The sequence below is a fragment of the Syngnathus floridae genome, chromosome 13 (genome assembly GCF_059516105.1).
Source record: "Syngnathus floridae isolate MCC-2025c chromosome 13, RoL_Sflo_1.0, whole genome shotgun sequence".
NCBI lineage: Eukaryota > Metazoa > Chordata > Actinopteri > Syngnathiformes > Syngnathidae > Syngnathus > Syngnathus floridae.
The window spans coordinates 12,383,604-12,407,162 of NC_142425.1; the positions used below are offsets into that span (position 1 = coordinate 12,383,604).

Genomic DNA, 23,559 nt, shown 5'->3' on the forward strand with positions numbered 1-23,559 from the left:
ATTTTTAACTTGTTGTACAGTTACTATGGAAACTAATGACGCATTCAAAATTCTTCGGACATTTTAACTTCAGTTTTTTTAATCTCCAAATCTCAACCCACGACGACGTATTTGGACAAAACATCTTGAGTCGTTATAAAAATAATTTAAAATTGCAAAATTTTGTTGACGTCTGGGGTCAAATGTGTTTAGAAACTTTGTGACGAACCATTAAATATCAAGGGACTCATTTGTACTCCAACTTTACACTAGACCTAAAATGCACCACGAGCACGGGCAACTAGCTAGCTAGATAGCGCGCTTGCTGAGCGTAACATTTGGGACTTGAGCACTTCGTTCAAGCCTAAATAATGGTAAGTTGAGTAAAACTCATCTTTAATATATGACAGATAACACGAACACACTATTTGTTAGCTTTAGAGTCGCCTCCAGGTGAAAAACACAGTCGAAAACAGTCATTTGTGTTCCCCTCATAGTATCCACGGTCGCTGACTCGCTAGCATAACGTGAATTGACGGTTAGCCGTACTTTTTTCTTCTAATATAACAAATTGTGGTGAACAAATATATTATGAATGTTCGTTTAGTTTCGGTTTAGCGCGTTAAAAGTACTTTTGAGATTTGTGTCAGTCATTTGTTTCAGTTTGTGTCCATTTTCTGTTACTATGGAGATAGTTGCACCATTAGCTACACCTGTACAAGCTATCAAAATTCATGACTTTTTGTCTTTAAAAAAAAAAAAAGTTATAAAATAATTATTCGCCTATATGGCTTGCCATTTCGCCATAATTGCCCAGGGGGCTCTCAAACACAAAGCAAGACCCTGGATGTCATGGAGATGACTAAAGTTTTTTAATTTGAATTAAATAGTGTTAGTGTACTTAATGTTTTTGTCTCTTTTTGTTTAGGAGGAGAAAGAGCGCTTTGCCTTCCTGACCGATTGGTACGACCCGACGGCATCACTCCTACGGCGCTACCAGCTCTTTTACTACCCCCATGACCACTCTGTGGAGATGGTACAGTGTTTTATTTATTTATTCATTTACACACATTATTTAATACTGTACAATCCTCAATGAGAAGGATGGATGTAAATATACATCATTGAATTTATTCTGGGGTCATGAAGTGAACAGACGAAGACATAGTTGATGTTTATGACTATGCTGACGGCCTGCAGCGCTGTTTATTTTAAGCCAGGCCTTTCCGTGCCTCATTAGCAACACAAATTAAGTTGCTGGTTATCTCCATTAATCCACGATAATGGATTTTTTGTGTTTTCGTGACAGTTTGACGTGAAGAACCAGCGCACCTTTCTGAGGCGGACCAAGTATGAAGACTTGCACCAGAGGGATTTGTTTGTGGGCAACCGGGTCAACGTCTTTGCGCGGCAGCTCAACATCATTGACTACGCCGACCAATACACGGCCAGCAAGCTGGGAAGCAAAAAAGAACGGTAACGACCTCACCTTGTCAACAAAAGCTGCCTCCGGTTTATTTTTAGGAGCTTCTTAGATATGAGCACGGCGTAAGATCAGAATAATCGTGCTTGACTAGGTCAAATGATGACTTGTGTCATTTTTCAAGTGCTATTTTGGAAGCAAATCTCATCCTGTTTCACATTTGCGGCGCATGTCTTAATCTTAAATCACATGAGAGCATTTCATGCTCATAAAAATTGTAATAAAATGACGCAATGTCGTATACAGGACCCTCACGATACTTAAGCCGGACGGCGTCAGCAAGATCGGAGATGTGCTGGAAATGGTCGCCCAGACCAACCTGATGGTCACCAACGCCAAGATGACACACTTGACATGGTAATTTAATGTAGGAAGCATTTCTACTTTCATTTATTCCATGTCCAAGATCTCCCCATTGAAATAGTTTAAATACCATGAATCTATTTCGGCTCGCCCCAGCAAAAAAAAAAGAAAAATATATTGCATGTTTTTAATAAAGAACAATAGACATCAGAGGGGGGGGAGGAGAAAGGAGAACCAGTTGTAAAACGGGCCGAGATCCAGATGTTAGGCATGGTAAGAGACTAGTTGCATACATTAACAGGAACATACTGAATGAATTGCCAGTTAATCAGCCCTTTACACGCTTTTATAGTAGGAAATATTGATGTAGTTCTCATTCCCCGAGAGGCCCACTATGTTTTTTTTATTTCACTTGTTCAGCTCGCCTCATTCGTTCCCTTACACAAACAATAAACTTGCGTTCTATCGTTGCACCATAGCCTTTTATGCTTTTTACACACCGATCACAGTATCTTTTCATTACAGGACCCAAGCTGCAGACTTTTATGTGGAGCATCAGACAAAATCCTTCTACAAGTGAGTGTAAATGTTGAGAGCGGGTGACGCAATTTGCGATATTACGTAACAGCTGACGACAAAACGATAATTTGCCAACGAAATGAATCAATGTATTTGTTGCTAGGCAATTAAAATAAGTCTGTTTCACAGCCCACCAATGATAGATTATACAGTTGTTACTAGGCAGAATAAAATAGGGCCAATTCACAACTACCAATAAGCCAATCAAAACAGATCATGCAGCTGTTACTAGGCAGACTCACAAAGGACCAATAGGCGCACGAAAGGGTGCAGATATGCTAAAATTATTCCAAGGTGTCAAACATTGTATCGCAATTAACGTCATTGCTATGCATTAAATATAAAATACACATTAGAAAGAGATGATGTATTTATATACAGTAAATATCTGTAAACGTGTCTGGCTCCTCTAGTTCCTTAGTGCAGCAGCTTTCGTCTGGTCCCGTGATTGCCATGGAGCTGGTTGGAGATGAGGCCGTGTCTGTCTGGAAGAACCTCCTGGGAGCCTCGGATGTGGCGGCGACACACAAGGAGACGCCACAGAGCGCCCGGGGGCACCTTGGAAGCGATATGGCTCACAGCTCCGACTCCCTCACCGCTGCAGCCAGAGTAAACCGCTTCCTCGTCCTTTCCAGTCTTCGTACCACGCATGTCCCCATTAGTATAACGGCAACACCAATCTCAAATGTCCTAGCAGGTTTTATGCCCTCTATCCCATGTCAGTGTCATCCCTCATAAATCTTCATGTTCCCACTCGTCTTTATGTCCCCCCGCTATTCTCTCTCTTCATTAGCCTGGCAAGTAGGCGCCATTTTCTAATGTAGCGTTCTGTTCACGTGGCGCAGGAGCTGGAGTTCTTCTTCCCGACCACCATCTGCCACGGGCCCGTCAACACGGCGCAATATTCCCAGTGCACGTGTTGCATCATCAAACCACACGCCGTCTCACAAGGTAAGCGGCACGAGACAACCAATGAAGACTCAATGAAGTCGTAAATTATTTCAAATTTCAAATCCGATTTGCGCGGGATTGCCGCGTATCGTCGGGTTTTACTTTTGCGACCCGCTCAGCACACCTAAATCCTCGGATGCGGACCGGCGGCTTACGAAATGTTTTGGATTTAAGATTTTTAATAGCCCGGAGCCACACCAGCGTGAAAAGTTGTCGAGGGAGTTTGCGTCTCGCGTCGAGACATGTCAACGATCGGTTTATGTAAGATAAGCCTAAGAACGAATCTCTGATGCCGGGCCACGATTGAGCAACCGGCAGTGAATGTTCAACTGTCACGCTGAGCAGAATGTTGCACATGTTATACTTTGAAAGTTCATCTCCCGAAATGACAAAATGGTTTATTGAGTCGATTTCGTCGACTCGTGGGCGACGCTGCGGATGATTTGCTCGAATCGGTGCTCTGACTGGAATCCATCTTGTCAGAATCACTATTCCAGCCGCACAAATCTCATTCCAGACAAGTCCGCAGCGTCATGGCGGCCGAGTCCCCCCCCCCTCCCCGCCCCCGTTGGCGGTCACGCGCTAGCAAACGCGCCGTGCAGACATGACTGGAATAGAAGAAGCTTCTGTTGCCAGGCACCCACAAGTAGTAGCGGGTTGCCTAGCAACAGGAGCAGCTGTTTTTTTTTTTTTTTTAATTCAAAGCGGGGGGGCACACGAGCCAAACAAACAGACCGAGCCAGATTGGCAAACGTGTTATCACCGTCCTCCTGTGTGACCTTCGGCGTCTTTCGCTCACAATCTGTCACGATTTTGCCTCTGCCTGACTCTTCCGAGAGCGTCTCAAAAGTCAGCCCCGTGAGAAACACCCTGCTGCATTCACGCGACCGATATGAATCCATTTTGAATTTTGTCGGCAGGGCTGGCCGGCAAGATCATCAACGCCATCGCTGCGGCTGGCTTCCACATCTCAGCTCTGCAAATGGTAACAAACACGCTGGCCCGCTCCGTTGTGTTTTTCACGACCACCACCGCACACTTTCTTCGACGACGACGACTCCCTTAGCGACTACTCGTTCTTTTAATGTTCACTCCCTTCACACAGTTCAAAGTGGACCGAGCCAACGCCGAGGAGTTCTACGAAGTTTACAAAGGCGTCGTGGCGGAATACATGGTGAGTACGATGTGTGACATCGGAGCACGCGATTGGTGTGGTTCATTCTCGTATTCCCCTCAGGACATGGTGACTGAGCTGTCTTTGGGACCATGCTTGGTGCTGGAGCTCCAAGGCGCCGACGTAGCCAAGACCTTTCGTGACTTCTGCGGTCCTGCCGATCCGGTGAGTTGCTAACCAAAACAGCAGCACCGACCTGCATTTGGCCACAAAGTGGTGTCTCGTACGTTATTTGAACAATCTGCAGGGGGAGTAAAGTTGCCATTGCCTCCCTAATGCGTATCAGTGACACATTCCCATGATGATGTGACCAAGTGAGTGTGCGATCACATGACTGACGCTGTCAGAGGTCATGTGCGAGTCGTTTTTGAACTTCGGGCACACCCAACAAGATGATTATCTATTTTAAATTCTGTTGTTCACGTATAGTTTTATTTTTTATTGCATTTAGTTGTCTATTATTTTTTTCTCTATAGCTCTATTTTTATTTATTTTAAATGTATATACTCGATATTAACAACTCCTTTTATTTCTCATTATTTAGTTGATAATTATTGTTTATTTAAATTGTTAATTAAATCATCATTTGAATATGACACGTAGCGATGGCGTCAGCCCAGCTGCCTAGCGGGTTTCCGAGGCGGCAACACATGTTTTTGCTTTAGGGGTAACGTAAATGATGACGCTCTGCCTTTTTCCGAAATAGAAACGCTATTGTAGTCCAACGTCGCATGCTGTTGTGTAACTTCCAGGCATCTGACAACACGTACACACACGCACATCCCAAATGCGTCATCAACGTGTAGAGCGTCTGATTGATAAAGAGGAGTGGCGTCTTTTATTATTAGCACTGACAGTCATCCACTCATGCGATGTGGATCCATACGTCAATAGTCCATTCTGGCCATCAGCCACACACGGTGACCTTCGCACCACAGTCGGGGCCTCGCTCCAATTGGTTGGCATGGTGGGTCTCGTCCCCCCCCTACCCCGAACATTGCGTCCTGCGTCTAGCTCGGTATCGAGCCAGCCTTATTAGTTTGGCAAGCGGAGCCAAGCAGGATGTTTGCTCCTGTGACCTGTCTAGGAATCATTAGCCAATTAATTAACCCTTTTTTTTTTGCCGCACACTGCTCTGCATAGTAACGACAAGGTGAACATAAAAAAAAAATACATGTCTGAATTATTTAATTGCTTTTATTTTTTCTAAAAGAAATGATTTTTTCATTTCTTAAAGTACGTTTTAAAAAAAATACTATATTTGAATATTTATTCAAATTTCATTAGAAATTAATTTCCAATGAAAATATGATCTAGTTATTGTAATTAGGAACAAAAAAATGTATTCTATTTTACGATTATATCCAATGTTTTTTCTAATTATTTAAGTTTTAAAACGTGTTAAGAACAAGTGTAATAAATTTGCTGAGCTGTTTGTTTTTTTAAATGAAAAACAGTGCTGAGTCACATTCCCACTGACAAGCTCATTGCCCCGCGTCGCCATGGCAACAGCCCTCAGCGTTCGAACCATTAGCTTTCATATCACGCACCAGCAGCTCTTAACTACACAAACGCACACATACGCTCCGTCACATCGTTACGCACGGTAATACTTTGTCAATTTGATTAATAGTAAAAACAAACACCCTGTTTCAAGGTTTCTCTCCATTTGTCCCCCTCAGGAAAAAAAATATCCTGGAACACGAGCTGGGACATATTTAGGCACTTGGTGTGCTACAAAGGTTTTGAGTTTTATCATAAACCAAATTTGAGAATGAATGTCGTCGGGAATTGTGTTCATGTAGCCACTTCCTCCCATTTACAAATAGGAACCGACTTTTCTTATGATCCGCTTTCTTTCCGCCGTTCACTCCATAGAATTAACACTCGTCTGTGTGTGTCGGAACCCAATGGGCGGGTTTAATTTCCTGGCGTAGTGACCTTCAAGGAAGGACACTGGCAGGCGGGATGCTGCCTGCGCTGCCATTTTGGGTCTAACACAAAGACAGCAGTCCTCACTTATTTACGTCCAGCTGTCCCTAATCTAATGTCCAGTGAGAGTCAGCTATTTCAGTTTCAGGATGTGGCTGGAGAGAACTTCCTGATGTGAATCTTATTACTCCCTTTGGTCCTTCCACAGGCCATTGCTCGCCACCTCCGTCCGTCCACCCTGCGAGCCACTTACGGCACCGACAAAGTCAAGAACGCCGTCCATTGCACAGATCTTCCTGAAGACGCCATCCTGGAGGTAGGTGTGACCCATCTCGGCCGAAAGGGGCAAGCGAGAACCCATGTGAAGTTCATATTTTTGACAAAAAGGTCTCGGTGTATTCTCCAATGTAAAGGGAAGAAGTCAAATATTTTTGAGAAACGGACCTGAGTCATTTTCAAATGATTTGAGACTTAAAAGTTCGAGCTAAATTCGTGAAACGAAAAACGTTCGCGCAACGGTATTGAGTCATTCTCAAATGATTTGAGACTTAAAAGTCCGAGCTACATTCGTGAAACGAAAAACGTTCGCGCTACGTCGGCGCGAATCCAGGAAATTTTGCCGCGCTTCGATTTCGTGACATCACTTCCTCTGTCACACCTGGAAACGGTGACAGCCGAAACCAGCAAGGTAAGTCAAGTTCTCTTTATACAAAATAAATAAAATGTAAATAGATAGAGAGGAAGTTATCAAATTGCTATGCGGTTATTACTTCAGTTTTTGATCAAATGTTCTTGGAAAAATCCGTTTTTGATTTTTTAAGGATGTGATATACTCGAGGAATGATGCTACAGTATTTCAAAAGATGTTCGCTAACCCATTCCTGTCGGTGCCATGTATAGCGACAACCTGAAAAAATGCTGCCTTTTACAGTGTGAAAGGGGCTCTTATACTCCCCCCTCCCCCTCCCACCCAACTTTGGTCCCATGACCACAGCGTGAACCGCGATCCTGCCCGCCTCAGATCTCTTACTGTGCGACGGGAACAAGAATGACGATGCGATTTGAAACAAAAGCTTTTGTTAGCAGCGGAGGGGTGTGTAGGGGAGGGGGGCAACATAATGCCTCTTTGTTAACCATTTGCCACTTGAACCTGAAGGGGTGGCCATTTTGTGCTCCTCAGGTGCAGTACTTCTTCAAGATCTTGGATAGCTGATCACAATCACGACACATCAAGACTTTATCCTTGATGAACTTCTGACCAGAAGACTCCTGACTAGTATGTGGATTATTATCGCCTGACCAAATAATGCGGCAATAGTTAGCACCTTTAAAATCAGCTATGTGAATTGAGAATTTTAGTACATAACTCTTCATTATTTTACTCATTGTAATCGCTTAAAGGTAAATTGAACTTCAAGGTCTTGGATAGTTGTGAGAAAAAAAACGGACAAACATGAATTTGTTGTTGTTTATTGTTTCAGCCAGATTAAATAAAGTGACCAGAAGACTCCTGACATGTTTTGAGTTTCTTCATTTTCTTTTTTTTTTTCTTTTCTTAATTTTCTCAACATATAACGGGATACTGCATTGATACTCTTTTGAAATTATTTTTTTTCAACCAGCGACTACTTTGGTATCAGATTCAAAACATGACATTTCTGAAAGAGAAATAAAATGTACAACTGCATAAATATAAAATTCTTGCACCATGAACATGGCTAAAACATTCAACAGTATAGGACTGCTAGGAACTACAAAAAAAAAAAACCTACAAACAACAGATGGAGGGGAATGAAAAGCGTACACATGATGGATCCTTCCTTGATGGTATCCAGTACCGCGCTAGTATTTCAGTTAGTTGCACACGCACACGCGCAGACACACTCACGCAGAAGCGGACGAGACGAGATTTTACGACACAAACACGTCAGTAGTAATAAGTAGTAGTAGTAGTAGTGGAGTTTCATTTCATTTTTTTTTTTCTTTTACCTCAGACAGTATGGTTGCGTCTATACGGCTCTGAAGGAGTGAAATTCATCATGTACAGCAGAATAAATATGATTTGATTTGCTTTGCTATTGCTACGCCACATCCTAAAACCGTGGACAGACACGAAAAGCCCATGTGGGAATGAAGCGCGCACTTTGTTTTTTTTCTCAAATGGAATACAGTCCTGTAGAGCAGTGATTCTCAACTGGTGGTACAGCACCTAAAAGTGGGTTGAGGTGGCGGGCGGGGAGTAGAAAATGGCAGAGGCGCCCTCAGTTTACATATGGCAGTGTAGAATAGAATTAGAATTTTTAAGGACAATTGTTGGCAAAAAAAAAAAACCTCAAACATGTATTTTAAAACAAAACAAAAATCAAGTACTTTTTCAGGAAAAAGGTCTTCATTTTTTGTTTTTTTATTTTCAAAAAACAAGTCCAGATTTTTGAGGAAAAGAAATTTGAATCTTCATGGTCATAGTCATATATTTGGCAAAAAAAATAAATTTTGTCACCCTTAGAGGGCTGTAACTCTGAAACCATTTAAACGTGTAATGGCCTCAGTATTTATGACAACAACAAATTGGAAAACAATGTTTTGAAATCAGTAATAAAAAAAATAGTATCAATTTCTTTTTTTAAAAAGGAGTTTGACAACAAATAAAATATTTCAACATTTTTAACGTGAGGACAATTTTGGCACGGATTTGGGCAAGAAATATAAAGATACCGTGCATAAAATGCTGTGACGGGCCAGATGTAGGCCTGAAGTTTGGCACCTTTGTCCGAGGGCAGTGATTTCCCATCCACTGGGAAAGTGACATTGGTCCAAAAGTTCGGATTTATCAATCGCAAATAAAATGTGTTCATCTATCTATGCTAGTGATGTAAAGTGACAGGCAGAACAAGAAACATACTTTTCAAAACATTGTGTAACATATTTTGGGTGGCGGTGTGCAAGACATTATTTAAAATTTTTAAATATTGTGAGCTTAATAATGACATCATTGCCCGAGTCATTTTTAACTTACTGTTAATTTTTTTTTTAATCAGTAAATTCTCAGTCATAATTTCAATGGAGGCAACAGGACTTTTCATATATTTGTTATTACAACAAAAATGACTTTGGCAATCATCCTGTTAGGCTAACAATATTTTCCTTGGCTTAAAACTGGAGTAGGGTAAAGAGTTGAGAACCACTGCTGTATTGTGTCATTATTTAAAGACTACTATAGTGGTGTTTTTTTTTTTTTTTTCTTGCGGATGTTGTGACTTTTATCATCTCAGTTGGCTCTACGTGTTTTCTTTTAGGGTGGTGGGGGGAGACCTGCTTGTCAAAACAAAGAAGGGAGGGTGGGGGTGGTAAAGAGTGCGCGCCGACTGACCGACCGCCGGAAGAGGTCACGATTTGATGTTGAACTTGACGTCAAATCGTCCCTGATAGCGGTCCTTCTCGCTGTACTTGATGTTGCCGCCGTACACCTTGCACTCGATGCGCACCTCCTGGTTCAGCGTTATGTTGGAGAACTGGATGGCCACCAGGGGCTGAAGGTAGTTGGGGTGCAGCTGCCGGCCGTAGTACGGGTAGTACTGCAGCGGGAAGCTGCCTTCAAAGCCGTAGTACTTAATCTCGCCGATCTTGTCTGCGTCCTCGTCGCGCTGGTAAAACACAAAAGAGCGGGATGATTCTCGACTCCTACGTTGCGGAGTGCTGGCTGTGTAGTACAAGTGTTGTGCCAGCGGGGGCAGCACTGAGCTGTTAATTAAGAGCAAGTAGACGAGGCATATATTAAGCTCTGGTAATAGTCGTCGTTCCCTCAGAGCAAAGAGTCTTGTTTGTATGTGTTGCTAAGCTAATTTTCTTTAGCAACTTGTGTGATACCGTATGCTAGCTAGCACTAAGTTGACATTCAGTTCTATGCTCTTGGTTGCCATTTACAATGTTCTCTTGTGTTTAAAGAGTGACATGCGTTTGGAGAATGGTCCGCTTACCTTGTTCTTGCAGAAAATAGGCACGGAGTTGGGCTTGACTCTGGCTTGAAAAGGCACAGGCACATCATTATCGGTGGGGACCTGAAATCAAAATAGCCGACAGTCAGGAGGTGTGCTCGCCGCACGCTGCTCCAAAAGAACGCTTGCTATGTCTTCGATCATTACAATTTGACATAAATTGCCCACCCTTTGATGGAGTCTATCTTTCATGGCTGGCCATTTCGTTTTTTTTCTTCCCCCTCTCACCCACCTTGGGCCTGAAATTGACAATCCTGTTGAGTTTGACGATGATGCACGGCGATCCCTGCTGGAAGCCGTACATGGCGTCCGTCTCGCCCGAGCAGCTTTGCAGCCAGGACCTTTTGTAGCTGCAAGCTTTGCGCTGCCCTTTGTCGCTGTCGATGCTGTCGCGATCGCGGTACGGCTGCGGAGTGTCTGCGCGGCGAAAAGGTTACCACATTAACGATGCTTCGTTTTCATTTCGTGCGGATGTCCATGCTGAAAACCTGCCTCCGCAGTCTTCGTATTTCATCAAGTCGGTTTGGCGATCTTCGTCGTACTGCACGAGGAACTTGTTGATGCTTTCCACGTACTTCTCATACGTCTGTCGGTCATTGATGTTGAATGCGATCTCGGACTTTTCAGAGCGTGGCGTGTGTGACAAACCTGCAAGAAAGCGAGGAAAGCTTGTGTAGATATACAGACCAAACTTGCAAAAAAATACCCAAGTGTGCCATCATTTTTGTCCAAGGATATCCTAAACATTTGAAGACATCCAGGCACTGTTTTAAAAAGCTGAATGAGTCTCCTTTAAGTGCTCTGACAGCACTTCCGCTTCCTGCCATCTTTGTTATCAGGCGGAAACACGTTAGTCGTAGCGCTGTGCAGATGTTACACATGTGTGCCTTGTGAGCGTCTCCCGCCCTTTTCACCCACAACTCCATCGCAATGGAAACTTTTTTTTTAGTGGCAGCGTGAAGAGAAAAAAAAAAACCCCAACCCTCTCCCTGCTGCTTTCTTTATCAGTCACACCGCTGTAAACCAAAGTCGGCAGCTCGCCAGTCACGCCGGGCGGTAAACTAAAACGGCGAGGGGCTTCACAATGGCCTCTAAAAATAACGCCCAAACATGTGCTGCCGCTGCTGCCGTTTCCAACCCGAAAGCTTAGGCATTACAGAGAGCATTTTGTCCCGCTAATCAACAAGCTTAAAGAGGCCTCGCGCCGCACTGGGGCAACCATAACAACGAGCCCCTCCGTGGTGCAGGGCTGCAATGCTTGCTTGTCACCTGAGGGGGGCGCCGCCATTGGCAGGTTTCCGCGTTGAGTGTAAAACAAAACAAAAAGAGATGCAGTGTACGTACCTGGGGGGGCCACCCGATCCTGGTAGGTGGGCTTGTACTTGCTCAAGGTGAGCAACATCACCTGAATGGTCCCCACAAAGATGGCCGCCAAGCATCCGTAGAAGATAACGTAGAACAAAAGGATTTTGACTGCGGACAATAGAGAAGAGTAGGAGGGTTAACGTCAATTATTTCTTCGTCGTGTTACACGTAAAACCTTTAAAACGTCGGGGTCAAACTCGAAGTTCGGGGGCCGGATCTGGTTCATGAAAACAAAGTAACGGTAACGGTCTTTTGTCTTTACGCTTCTTCACAACAAAAGAGAACATCATGTATCCATTGGATGACCTGTGGAGATGTAACTTTCCTAATCCAAGGTCATTATCAATTTGCTCGATCTTTTAAAAAAAAAGTAGAGCAATGAGCGTTCTCGGGAGGGGGCGACTAGTCGTTTGCATGTAATTGACAGCTTTATGATGAACTACAACCACAAAGGATCCCTTTCTCGTCTCGTGGCGGAAAGCTTTGTGAGAGAACTATTGTGAGAGCGCCTCATTTTCCACTCCTCTCCGGTTGCGAGAGAGGGGAGCCATTTAGGGAAGCACAGTACAGGATAAGTCACCGGCCATTTTCCCCCCTCCCCCGTCGTGTAGCGTGCCGCCGCCACAACAGGTTTGGCAGAGAAACAACTGCCCGCGACAGCAGTTTCAACAGTGACAAGAAACTGAGCGCATCTTAGCGGGACAGGCCGCCAAGGCCTCGTGCCTGAGATTGAAAAGTGGTCGGGTTGGGATTGAAGCAGCTGTTTTAAGCGAGTTTGAAATTTGACTCCGGAACTGGCTCAGTTGTGGCCTCCCTGGAAAGTAAAATGAGTGTCAGTGTAATGTGGCTGTACAGTGTTAGCGGTCATCTGGATGATGAATCCACTTTTTCGAATCAATTTGTGCGTAAATGACACGACTTCCGAGCCGATACGGACGTTGAATTCAATTGAAAATGTTGTCATAAAAGTGTAATTACACAATATAAAGTTTTGCTTAATTACGACCAATCAAGCCATACATGTTCATTTTGCTGGTATCCTGTTCAAGTGATGCTAATTGCTAGCTAGCCCTCATTCATTCAAAACACTATCTCATGTCGGTTTCCCGTAGTCACGGCGGCATTCCCGAGGCGTCCCCCTCTGTTGCCAGTTACAAGCGGGACCCCTGGGAACCCGCTTGACGGGTCAAGCGTAGCTCCAGCCGACAGCCCCCCCGGGGCCACGTTAGACGCTGCCTCGGCTGGTCTCATGTTAAACCGCGGAAGTTTCGATTCATCGTAGCGTTACCGGCCTTCCGAGAGCAGCATCCATTTTGAGTTGCGCCCACGTGCGGCACTGGAAACCATAGCTAGCTTAGTCGCTAACTTTCTTGCTGTCACACTTCCTATCAGATTCACTTTTGACTTTTAGCAGGAATCTCAACGTTTCACGTTTGTTTTCCGAACGAGTGCCAGTCATTCGTGAAGCAAATGAGCGGTAAGAATGAGGTGTGACAGAAATAGCAGCGACAGTCAAGTTTGTAATTGTCATGCAAATGGTCGGGCACGTCGTTGCAATAAACGTGTAATAACTACAATAAGGCTCCATTTTGACTCGGTAGACATGTTACAAACGTCGTGGGCAATTTTGAGTAGTCTTGATGCGTCGTAGCCCGTGCCGTGTGACATTCTCAACGCTTGGCCTCGCACAGCGGCCCAAACGTCAAAACACTTTTTCTCAAACTCAGGACGTACACGTGACAAAATTATCAACGGCACATGTGCGCAGCTCAAGATAATGAGTCTGACTTGTGTCGACACTCCCCACAACGAAAGTTACCAAACTCCCATTATGAAAATATGCCTTTGATAAATTTGCATACAAATGCTGGTCTCTACAGTGATTCACTTTCCCTGAAGAAGTGAAGGCTCGGAAATAATTAGCATTTGGATGCAGAACTTGTCAAAATTTCAATGCCAGATTCGATTTGGACATGGGCGTCGCCCCGAGGCAGATGAACACGAACACACACAGGAACAAGCACGCACGCATGTGGCTGGGGATAGTCAGTGTTTATCTAGCAGTTCGGGAACAGGCACAACAACCTGAAACAAGTCAATGGAAAGAGCCCCATCCCCCAACACACTGCAGCAGGAGCTTGTGGTGAACAAACCATCACCACATTCACGCTGCGCCCCCCCCCCTCCCCTCCCCTCCCCTCCCCTCCCCTTTTCATAGCCTTGCCCTCTCTGTGGTACGTTCACGGACACTCTGACCACTTTGAAGTCGCGTCAATCTTTTAAAATCACCATCGGAAAGTACGATTAATACAACCAATGCAATTCGGAGGCGTTTTCGTTTCGTCGAGCTTTTTCCGCGGTGCGTTCAATGTCTAACCTGTTGCTTTCGAACATTTTGGTGACAGCCAGAAATGGTTGCCTCATTCGTTCGCTGGTCGGGGGGGGGGAACTCATTTTTTTCGGATGAATACGCGACAAAAGTCCAATTTCCTCATTTCGGAAAATAGAACCTTATGTGTTCGACGGCAGGGGAGGAGGAGAAGGAAAATTGTGGGGGGGGCTTGAGACATGTGAGTCGTGATCAGTTCGACAGTACCGGAATCGACGCATTCAAATGTGATTAACATGCAATTCAGGGGGGTTTTGTAAATGGGGAGGGGGTGGATCCACATCACGTGTTTATTACTAACCACGTCAAGCTTGATGAGGCAAACACTGACCGGAATGCTAACTATTCACCATGGAAAAAGTGCTCATTTTTAGCTTCTTTGGAGGGGGGAAACCATCCAATCAGATCCCCCTTATATATATTCAGATATTGAACTAGTGTGGATGCTGGAGAAGTGTGATTGTAGGCTACAGGCTGATCACAACTTTCCCTACGAGAGAAAGTCGTTGCCCGGCACAGGCTGTCCTTCAGGGGTGACCTTTTTTTAAATGAACCCCCCCAACAACATGAACGACCGGCGAAGCCTTTATTACGCGTCAGATTTCCATTTCGTCAGGCCTGTGTAGTAAACTAGTTTGTCGTCATGAAGAGATTTATTTTTAGCTCAAATGATCGATTCCGTTAACTGATCGATTCTGGTGATTTAATTGAACACATTTGAGTCGTTTTACCCTCAAGTTCGCTGCCCTGTTTTGTTCTCTTTTCGCGTGAATTCAAGCTGTCAATTTTCGCGGCGCCGTCGATTTCCCCAAATCAAAATGACGGCGCTAGAAAAAAAAAAAAAAAAAAAAAAACAACTCCCGACAAGTCACGACGCTGCCTTGTCAGCTTCGGAGAGCTCGAACAGGTGCTGCTTTACCAAGCAACCTTTCTGTCGCCAGAAAATGGAGGAAGGTGGCAAAGGAAAAAAAAAAACGATCTTGCATCGTGACATTCAACAGTTGAAGAAAAAAAAAGATCACTTACACCAACTGCCGCCGGTTCTTCCTAGAAACTCCTTCTTCTCGGAATTCCACAGAAAGCTCCTCCAGCCGCCGTCGGTGTCCTTATTCCCCGACATGATATAGAAGTCCCCCCACGCACGCACCGGGTAGCTCCAACTTTTGGTCTTCTAGAATAGGCAACCCACGACCACTCGAGAGTGTATTGCGGAGGAAACGACTGCTGCGCCTCACCGGAAGCAAGAAAAGGACACTTTTTAAGCCTGCAGCGCCGCTTGAATCTCTCCCTCACCCCGCTCTCTCTCTCTCTCCCTCTTCCTTTGCCCCCTTTTCCCTCTCTCTATCTCGATCTCTTTTGCGTTCTCTCTCTCTCTCACGGTGCGCGACTCCGCCCGCAAACTCCCGCAATAAGTTACACAGCAAGAGGGAGGAGAGGGTCACAAAGGGGCAGCGAACGAACCAATCAGAGTGGCGTGCTGCTCTATGACGTCATGAGGAGGGGGGGTTCAAAGAAGGGAAAAAAAATGTCGTTCAGTTGCCAAGAGCTGTAAAAGACAAAATGGGCCAGGTGCCATAGCAACCGTACCCTCCACCACACGTCCCGCCTTCCCTATCAAACGTAGTTGGTGACGCCACTCCCTTGATTGACGTGAATTCTAAGACGATGAAACTCTTGATTGATTGATTGATTGATTAATTGATATCTTTATTTCGGACATATTTAATATTTACATTTATTTTACAATACATATTTTCATGTGTGGCTTCCAACTCAGCCTGTCATCTATGATAACCCCAAGAAATTTATTTTCCTGCACCCTTTCAATTTCAGTCCCATCTATTTCTATTCGTACCTTTGTTTGCTGTGCCTTTGCCAAATAACATAAACTTGGTCTTGCATACATTTAATGATAATTTGTTCCAGTCAAACCATATTTTTATTTTTTTCATTTCCTCATTTAACACTTGTTAGATGTTATTACCTGAACAAAAGATATTGGCGTCATCTGCAAAATTGATGAGTTTTAGTTCTTTAGATACTTTGCACACATCATTTAAATACAAAATAAACAATTTAGGGCCTAATACTGACCCTTGATTTTGTCTAAAAACCAGGAAACCAGGAAAAAAAATAGCCATTCTGAAAATTGTCAACAACTATTCCCATAGGTACACTGAAAAATAAAATCACCTTGCCTTCTTACCAGCTTATACCATAAAAATCTGGTAAAGAAATCTGTGTTTGAAGATAATTGCTGAAAACGTGCAATGTAGTACTCATTTGTGGAGATTAATAATTGATCATGATTTGGTTCCATTACACCTTGTCAAGCTCATTACTACCAACCGCAGGTTTGAAGAAGAAAATCATTATCCTCTAGTCAGAACAAACAACAGGTAATTGTCATTTTCTTCTACACTCTTGTTTTTCTGCTCCATTTTTATTCGTAACAGACTAATGTTTTCATTTGTTTATGTGCCAGATAAAATAAAAACTTGATGGTGGGACGTGGCATGGGCCCTAAACAACGAATCCATTTGGAATGTTGTTGCAGCTCTGGATGAAGGTACGTGTTGCGGAATTCTCACTTTTGTTTGACCTCTCTAGCGAGTCTTTATGATGGAATTAGTGTAGTCTTTTTCATTTTAACAGTTAAACCTCAGGCTTGCTACAAATTCCATTCACAGCCTTTGTGCCCGCTAGGCAGTAAGTTTCCACCTCGAATGTGTGTGCGTGCGCATATGTGTGTGTGGAATATTGAGCCGGGATTTGGCTACCGAACAATTGAAAATTACGCTCCAATCTCTTCAAATCAGATTTATAATGAGCACAGAGACGGGAGCAACAGGGGGAGGTCTGATTTATGATTAGCTTACAGCCTTAGCTGCTCTGACATGTAGCTGCCATGCTCTGCACGGGTATAGTTATATTTTGCAATATAGTTATATTTTTTTAAAGAACTGTTCTCTCTTGTAAAGTGAGCTGAGTTCACTGACACCGTATTTTTATATATTTTACAAAATGGACAAATGACAGCACCTCTGTATGACAGTTTATGGTCATGTGTTATTACATTCGTAGTACAGTTAGGATGGGGGGGGGGGATAACGTCTGCGTTAATGGCGATCCCTGGGGTCTGTTTTGACTCCATCCAAAAAGAAAAACAGTGTAACGCAGTCCGATTGATTTTTTTACGCGGCCATAGCACAGCCGTGTTTGCACAGATGAAAGCTTCGCCAAGATTACCACGAGGTGCGGCATTCTGAGATGGCCTGTGGAAGAAATCTGGTATGTGAGGAGCCAGCCCGACTCTAACCTGTCAACAATCGTGTGCCTGTGCGGGCGGCCCCCTGGGAGTGGGCGGGGGTCAAAGATGGACTCCTCCGCAAAATTGTAATTGCAAAACAATTTTTTTCCTCACAGCCAAGTTGCCATGATGAAAAGCTTTACTCAATGGGCAGGCAGTGTATAAAGTAAAACGACTCGGTCTTTGAGGTAGGTCGACAAAGAAAACGAAATTTAAGTCAAACTTTGAAGACACCTTATATAAACAAAATTAAAGTCAAACTTTTCAAACTTTGGCGATGCCAATAAAGTCAAAGTACTCACCCTTTGAAGACATCAAAATTCAACTCAAGACACCTCATGCTGTGCTCTAAATTATATCAGCAAGCGCGTTACAGTTTTTTTTTTCAGGCGGCACACACCTCTGCACTCATTTGAATTGCAAAATTTGAATTTGCATTAACCTGAGCTTTGAGGTTAGCTTGAAGCTATTCCAACGCGCCAGTTCATCCCAATGCTAACAAGCTAACGATCAAGTGCGGGCTAATAAACGTGCCCACAACAATTAGAGTGGCACTTCATTTTCCTTTTTCCTCCAAGGCCTTTTCCTCTTATCTGAGACACGCGCCCTCCATCCGAACAACCATCGGCGTTTATTTTTTTTCCGCTAATGCTTGCCCGGAGCACTGTGATTTGTCAAGGTTATTATGTTGGCCTTTTGGTCGAGCTCTTAATTACATTAGTGAAACCCAATTAAGCAGCAAAAGTCTGATGAGAAGTGGAATAGAATCATACTGGGAGACCTTTTGACACGCGAGCACAACGTCACATACCGCAGATTGTTTTCGTTTTCTGTCTCCGTTCATAATCGTAGCGGTTTGTATCTGTCAACGGAAGCCGTACATCTTAGTCACGTAAACAGTTGTCATATTAAATTATACTGCTACCATCCAGTCACGCAGTTTTCCCGTGTCTCTGAAACATTGATTAAGGAACAATCATTCATTTATTCATGTCCGAAGGGCTTTTTATACATTTCCGAAAAGATATGTAGTTTGTAATTTGATTTATGCTTTTATTTTCTTGACCCCGGGTTATACTGTGTGCAAGGAAACTGAGCGGCATGTAAAGGTTAAAGAAAACAATTGCCAGCATGCACCAGGGCTGCTCGGGTTGTAAAATACGATTACATTTATGGCTGTGTTTTGTTATCACGCTTATCACAGTAATCGGCGTAGTTTACGGGCCAATAAAGAATTACAATAAGTAAACATAACACCTAACGATGTCTGGACGATCGTATTTATAAAAAGGTACGAGCCAAAATCGATATGAAAACGATACTTTTAAAAAGCCCAAATATTGGATGTGATAAATTTGCAGTTGTGAAGTTGGTGTAACTCAGAAGTCAGGCCACCATTGATTGTAGCCCTACATTCAACAAGCCCCGCTCCCAATGGGCGCCCCAAAAATAGACAACAGCGTCTAAAAATACTCGCCGGTTGTGCTCCCGTTCAGGGCTCTTATTTTGGAACACAGGCCAGCGTTTTATTTCGGGATGCTTTGAAGATAATCATAAGGGGGTGGTGCGGAATTCGCGAGGCCCTCGAAGAACAAATGGATGCTTTCCCTCGGCTAATCAGGGTGACAAGAGATGCTCGACAGGTTGCCGCGGAGACCGAGGGACGCTTGGAAACAATGCGTCATTGGTTGACATGTCCTAAAGGGAAAGACAGTCAGAAGACAGACTTGTGATATTTGGACTTTTTGTGTCTATTGTGGCCTGGTACATTGCTTTAAATAATTTAATCCTGCAAAGAACAGACATGGGGTCTCATACGATGTCTGAAATCTTTCAGGGGAAGATTATGTAAGCGGCATGTGGCAGGGGAATGATTGGAAATGTGACACCAAGTACATCAAATGAGCTCCTTTGCTAATTTGTCACCCCCCCACCACCCCTTGAGGGAACAAGCCAATGCTCAGTGATAGAGCACTTAGTGGTGTGTGTGTGTGTGTGTTTTCAGCAAATGCCCTTTTTTCCCATTTTAGATAAGTAGCTTTTTGCGGCGTGAGACAGTATTGATACACTAATGGCTTTCCGAGTCTAGTATGGTATTATTCCATTTCCTGTTCGATCAGCTTTTGAAGCCGGCGGACTGTATTTCATTTTTTTGTTCCCGATAGTTGTTTGTTTTTGGCTCCTGTGCCTAAACATTCATTTCCACGTGTGGTCTTTTTCAAAAACACGCTTTCTTGGTGTTTATTTGAAGAGATCCACATGGCTACAATTACAAACAGGTGATGGAGTGACGCATATCGTAAGTGGATCGAGTCTTATCGTAATTACTGGGAATCGTATCACGGTGCATGGAAGATAAATCATATGAGATTTTAAATGAAGTGAAGCGTATCAGATTATATTCAGTGAATGTGATGACGTTCTAAATAGAATGAATCGTATTGTAATCCTCTTGTAATTGAAGCTAACCGCATCGTATCATCATCGGTTTGAATCGTATGATAAGATAAATCATATTCTATTCGAAACAAATTGTTTTGTAAATGCTTGTGTGGTCCAGTTGTCCTGCTTTTTCCACAAAACATCCTTTCTTGGTGTTTATATTGACGTGGAACACATGGCACGATCGCTAACACATGCGCGACCGCACGTGTTAGCGAGGCTAACAAAGCATGACGTCAATATTTGAATTGCATCTATTAAATGACAAATCCCACCTTTTAAGGCACCTTTAGAAACTGACTGATTATTCTGCTCTCTTTTCTCAGAGTCCACCTTAAAATGTCCGTGGAGGTCCAACGACTTCTGGACGATGGCCCTCGGCGGCTCATTTGGATCCACGCAGGATGCCAAACATCTGGAGCCTTTATAAGGAGGACTTTGCGAGGGAGAGCACCACAAGTCTTCACCCGTCGACATGAATCCGGTTCTGGTGGTGCTGGCCTGGTCCCTGGTGGTCTCGGTCCGGGCTCAGCCTGCGTCTCAGTTGCATGATCACCAGGACATGGGCTGGGTCAACGGCTACCGTCTAGGTTTCAACTTCCAGTGCCCCCACGGCGAAGCCCTGGTGGCCATCAGGAGTTACTTCAGCGCCGCCGATGGTTCCGACCGCCTCTGGTCCTTTGAGTGCCAGCCCACGCCCGAGGGGTTGGGACACCCCACCGACTGCTGGTGGGACGACATCAACCGTGCCGGCCTGGAATGGTAGGTGACCTTCATTGTAGACCACGACAGCTAAAAAAAAATGGTCCGATAAAGTATTTTCATCTGTCTTTAGTATTACGACTTTTTCCTAGTAAAACTTTTTGTCGTATATCACAACTTTATGTACTTTTTCGTCTCGCAAAATTGAGTCATGTGTGTTTTATTTGCGGGGAAGCATTTTGCTGGATTTTTGGAGGCTGCATTTTTTTGGAAATATTTTTATTAGCCACGTACTAGCAGCTGTCCTCCAACAGTCTTCAGCAATTTCCCAAAGCTTTTTTGGAGCCAAGACAAATATATTAGCAAAATATCTCGATCTAAGAACACACAACAAAACAAATATTTAATATATATAAAATCAAATATGTCCCAGAGACAAAAAAAAATAAGTGATGGAAGTCAGAATAAAAGTTAAGTCATCTCCGGACTTGTCATGTGAAACTTCAGCGGTTGCGCAACAACCGTGAATGAGCATCCAGCCAAACCGCTCCAATGGGCCACAAAGAAGCGTCGTAAAGTTTAATTTGAGATTTACTGCCTCCCAGGTGACTTAATTCAAAGTCAAACACTCCATTAAGTACCACGTTTACTCGACGCTAACATACTTCAAGTCTATTTGAATGAATGCCGGGGGGGAGCTTAATGTTGCCATGACAATTGTCTACACATGCCCAACACCACCACTCCCCTTGGACCTTAACATTCCCTAAACAGGTTGCACCCATATGAAAAGAATCAGACGAGAATGACATGACTTGCTAACACCGGACTCGTAAAAAAAAGATATTTGAACACAAATGGTGCAGCAACACATGTAGACAAACACAATGTATTTATACGTCTGCATTCCATGTGTGTGGAATAATAATAATATTTTTTTTCTCTTTTCAGGACTTCGACGTGCACCCGTAACGGCTTGGTGGCAGGCGTGCAGAGTAAATACTTTCCGAGCGTCTTGGACCGAGAATGGCAATTCTACTGCTGCTACTACAAACGCCGATGTCCGTACAACTGCATGTATGTTTTTGGATATTTAGTTCAATATTTCTCAAGTTCGAGTGTTAGTGTTTCGAGTTTTCCTTTCATTTGGTTGAAACGGGAAAAAAATGCATATTTAATCATCTCCGGGGTTTAATTGTGTGTGGCTTTTTACGACAGGATGACTAATGACATTCCCGAATACCACCATGAGGAGGGCGAGCTAGTGGTTCCTAGCTACGGCTACTTCATCCGAGGAGCTCAAACCACCTTCAGCGGAGTGCTAAGGTCAGTTTCTCTCAACTTCTCCTTGCGCTGCCGGACTCACAGCGTTGTCTCGATGTTCCCCCGCAGGGATCGCCAGTGGAAGTACATCTTGTGCAGGATGACCGACTTCGACTGCGAATTTGAGAATTTATAGATGCATCCAAGGAAGGTGTCGTAATTACAACCTTGTGGTTATTTTCCGCGGGCCTTGTATAATTTACTAGCATGCAAAATCCACGTCAAAACATTTAAACAACAAAAGTTGTGCTCAGTTCCAAGAAGCTGTAGAAACGATTGTTCTATAACCACACGATTAAAAATGTCATGGATTTCGTTTTTGGATTTATATTCTTTCACCATATGGAACTAATAGTCTGAGCTGGTCCGGCTCCAAAGTCCAGTTAACAAAGTCCTTCGGAGGACACAATGAAGTGAGTGGGCCCTCTTTGAGGAGCACGCCGGGGCCCGAGCCAGCTGCTTTTCAGCACTGTTTGTTTACGGCAGCTGCCGTCTCGGGGCTGAAGGCCAAGCACGGCGGCGCTTGTGCCACTGAGCCGCAGACTCACGGCGAGCCACACGCCCGTTGAGGCCCTCCCTTGTCCTGACACCTCCTAAAAAACCCAAAGTGGCCTGGCCCAGTGAGAACTTTCTTGTTCTTTCGGGCCGTCAATCTTTGGACTTTCTACTCTGTAGACAGCAAGTGTTCGGTTCTCATGGTGCGAGGGGAGGCTTGTTTGGACGAGCCCAAGTGGGTCAGCGCCATGCGGCTTGACATCCCCGCCGCCTGCCTCTGAGGCCTGCCTCGTTTATTTAAGTTCTCCTCCAGCCACAACCAAAACAGATGCCTCGTTTTTTTTCCACGTATGACAACAACCGCAGCGGGGTAGCCCGGTTGAGTTAGCTTATAAAAATAACACGATAAAGTGTCGCTAAAGGAAATTTAGAAGACGTTTTAGGACTAACCACCTGTTTTAATTGCTATAAATTAGCGAGTTGTGGGATTCATGACTGAGGATAAGCGTCCAAAACACATTTCTGGGTTAAATGCAACATCTGTGTCCACAGCTGGAATCCCAAAGTGGAGTCAAGAGGACTCTTGTATTCCTCCAAATGACATCAGCACTCGAATGATGTTAGACACACTTCACCTTTATGAACCTTCTCGACGCCCACTGGTACGCAAGCAAAAGGAACACTCACAGGCTGGCACACGTTGGTGTTCCGTCCCACCCGTGCTTCCCACGCACTTCGTTATGATCCTCAACGTGATCCTGCGCGACGTGTCTATGCATGTGGCGGGTTTGATTTCATATTCAAAATGTTTTGTTTTTTTATTGCCTCGCATTTTTCGCTTGAGCTTTGTGCTCTTGGTCCAAAACCTTAAAAGTGAGGCTCTCTGTTTGTGTCGATTTTAGCGCGAGTGGTCCATCAGCGGTTGGGCTCCAGATAGGAGCTCATGCTTGACGGTGCGAGAAGAGCTTTTGTTTTGTATGCACACAATACTGTCAGAGCCCGGCTCAGCTCTCAGATTAACGGCAGCGCAGCGCTTTCATGCTGGCTGCCTTCACCTTTCACCCCTTCACCGCCGCTTCATTCCGCTTTTCCCCCGAGTGTCCGAAGTGAAGCTGTTTATGTGGTAGCCAGGTGATC

General features: G+C 44.2%; 3 protein-coding genes across 4 annotated transcripts; 2 read left to right on the forward strand and 1 right to left on the reverse strand.

The window, feature by feature from the left end:
- The first annotated feature begins 149 nt into the window (after positions 1 to 149).
- nme7 (NME/NM23 family member 7) lies at positions 150 to 7,915 on the forward strand. The gene is made up of 12 exons (XM_088395153.1): positions 150 to 353; positions 908 to 1,015; positions 1,289 to 1,455; positions 1,709 to 1,819; positions 2,291 to 2,341; positions 2,758 to 2,953; positions 3,190 to 3,295; positions 4,216 to 4,280; positions 4,401 to 4,469; positions 4,533 to 4,634; positions 6,610 to 6,717; positions 7,582 to 7,915. Exons 1-12 carry the CDS (start codon positions 351 to 353, stop codon positions 7,612 to 7,614), a joined length of 1,119 nt encoding a protein of 372 aa, XP_088251279.1. The 5' UTR covers positions 150 to 350; the 3' UTR covers positions 7,615 to 7,915.
- Positions 7,856 to 15,560, reverse strand: atp1b1a (ATPase Na+/K+ transporting subunit beta 1a). The gene is made up of 6 exons (XM_088395157.1): positions 15,177 to 15,560; positions 11,741 to 11,869; positions 10,889 to 11,044; positions 10,629 to 10,813; positions 10,379 to 10,459; positions 7,856 to 10,045 (listed from the first exon to the last, which is right to left on the reverse strand). The coding sequence occupies exons 1-6, from the start codon at positions 15,268 to 15,270 to the stop codon at positions 9,788 to 9,790; spliced, it is 903 nt and encodes a 300-aa protein (XP_088251283.1). The 5' UTR covers positions 15,271 to 15,560; the 3' UTR covers positions 7,856 to 9,787.
- dpt (dermatopontin) lies at positions 9,740 to 22,243 on the forward strand. Of its 2 annotated transcripts, none has more exons than XM_088395158.1 (5): positions 9,740 to 16,719; positions 20,229 to 20,664; positions 21,556 to 21,681; positions 21,823 to 21,930; positions 21,997 to 22,243. In XM_088395158.1, the coding sequence occupies exons 2-5, from the start codon at positions 20,378 to 20,380 to the stop codon at positions 22,061 to 22,063; spliced, it is 588 nt and encodes a 195-aa protein (XP_088251284.1). In that variant the 5' UTR covers positions 9,740 to 16,719; positions 20,229 to 20,377; the 3' UTR covers positions 22,064 to 22,243. The 2 variants fall into 2 exon arrangements, with proteins under 2 accessions (XP_088251284.1, XP_088251285.1); XM_088395159.1 differs by lacking the exon at positions 9,740 to 16,719 and adding an exon at positions 17,630 to 17,648.
- The last annotated feature ends 1,316 nt before the right edge of the window (positions 22,244 to 23,559 follow it).

What these genes read in the sequence shown, in the direction of transcription:
- nme7 (XM_088395153.1), top strand. An exon ending in ATGACCACTCTGTGGAGATG is followed by an intron (nt 1,016 to 1,288) that starts GTACAGTGTTTT and finishes TTTTCGTGACAG; the next exon opens with TTTGACGTGAAGAACCAGCG. An exon ending in CCCTCACCGCTGCAGCCAGA is followed by an intron (nt 2,954 to 3,189) that starts GTAAACCGCTTC and finishes CACGTGGCGCAG; the next exon opens with GAGCTGGAGTTCTTCTTCCC.
- dpt (XM_088395158.1), top strand. Translation starts at nt 20,378, where the DNA reads ATGAATCCGGTTCTGGTGGTGCTGGCCTGGTCCCTGGTGGTCTCGGTC. An exon ending in AACCGTGCCGGCCTGGAATG is followed by an intron (nt 20,665 to 21,555) that starts GTAGGTGACCTT and finishes TTCTCTTTTCAG; the next exon opens with GACTTCGACGTGCACCCGTA. An exon ending in ACCTTCAGCGGAGTGCTAAG is followed by an intron (nt 21,931 to 21,996) that starts GTCAGTTTCTCT and finishes GTTCCCCCGCAG; the next exon opens with GGATCGCCAGTGGAAGTACA.
- atp1b1a (XM_088395157.1), bottom strand. Translation starts at nt 15,270, where the DNA reads ATGTCGGGGAATAAGGACACCGACGGCGGCTGGAGGAGCTTTCTGTGG. An exon ending in GGATCGGGTGGCCCCCCCAG is followed by an intron (nt 11,045 to 11,740) that starts GTACGTACACTG and finishes GCTTTCTTGCAG; the next exon opens with GTTTGTCACACACGCCACGC. An exon ending in CTATTTTCTGCAAGAACAAG is followed by an intron (nt 10,046 to 10,378) that starts GTAAGCGGACCA and finishes GTGTTTTACCAG; the next exon opens with CGCGACGAGGACGCAGACAA.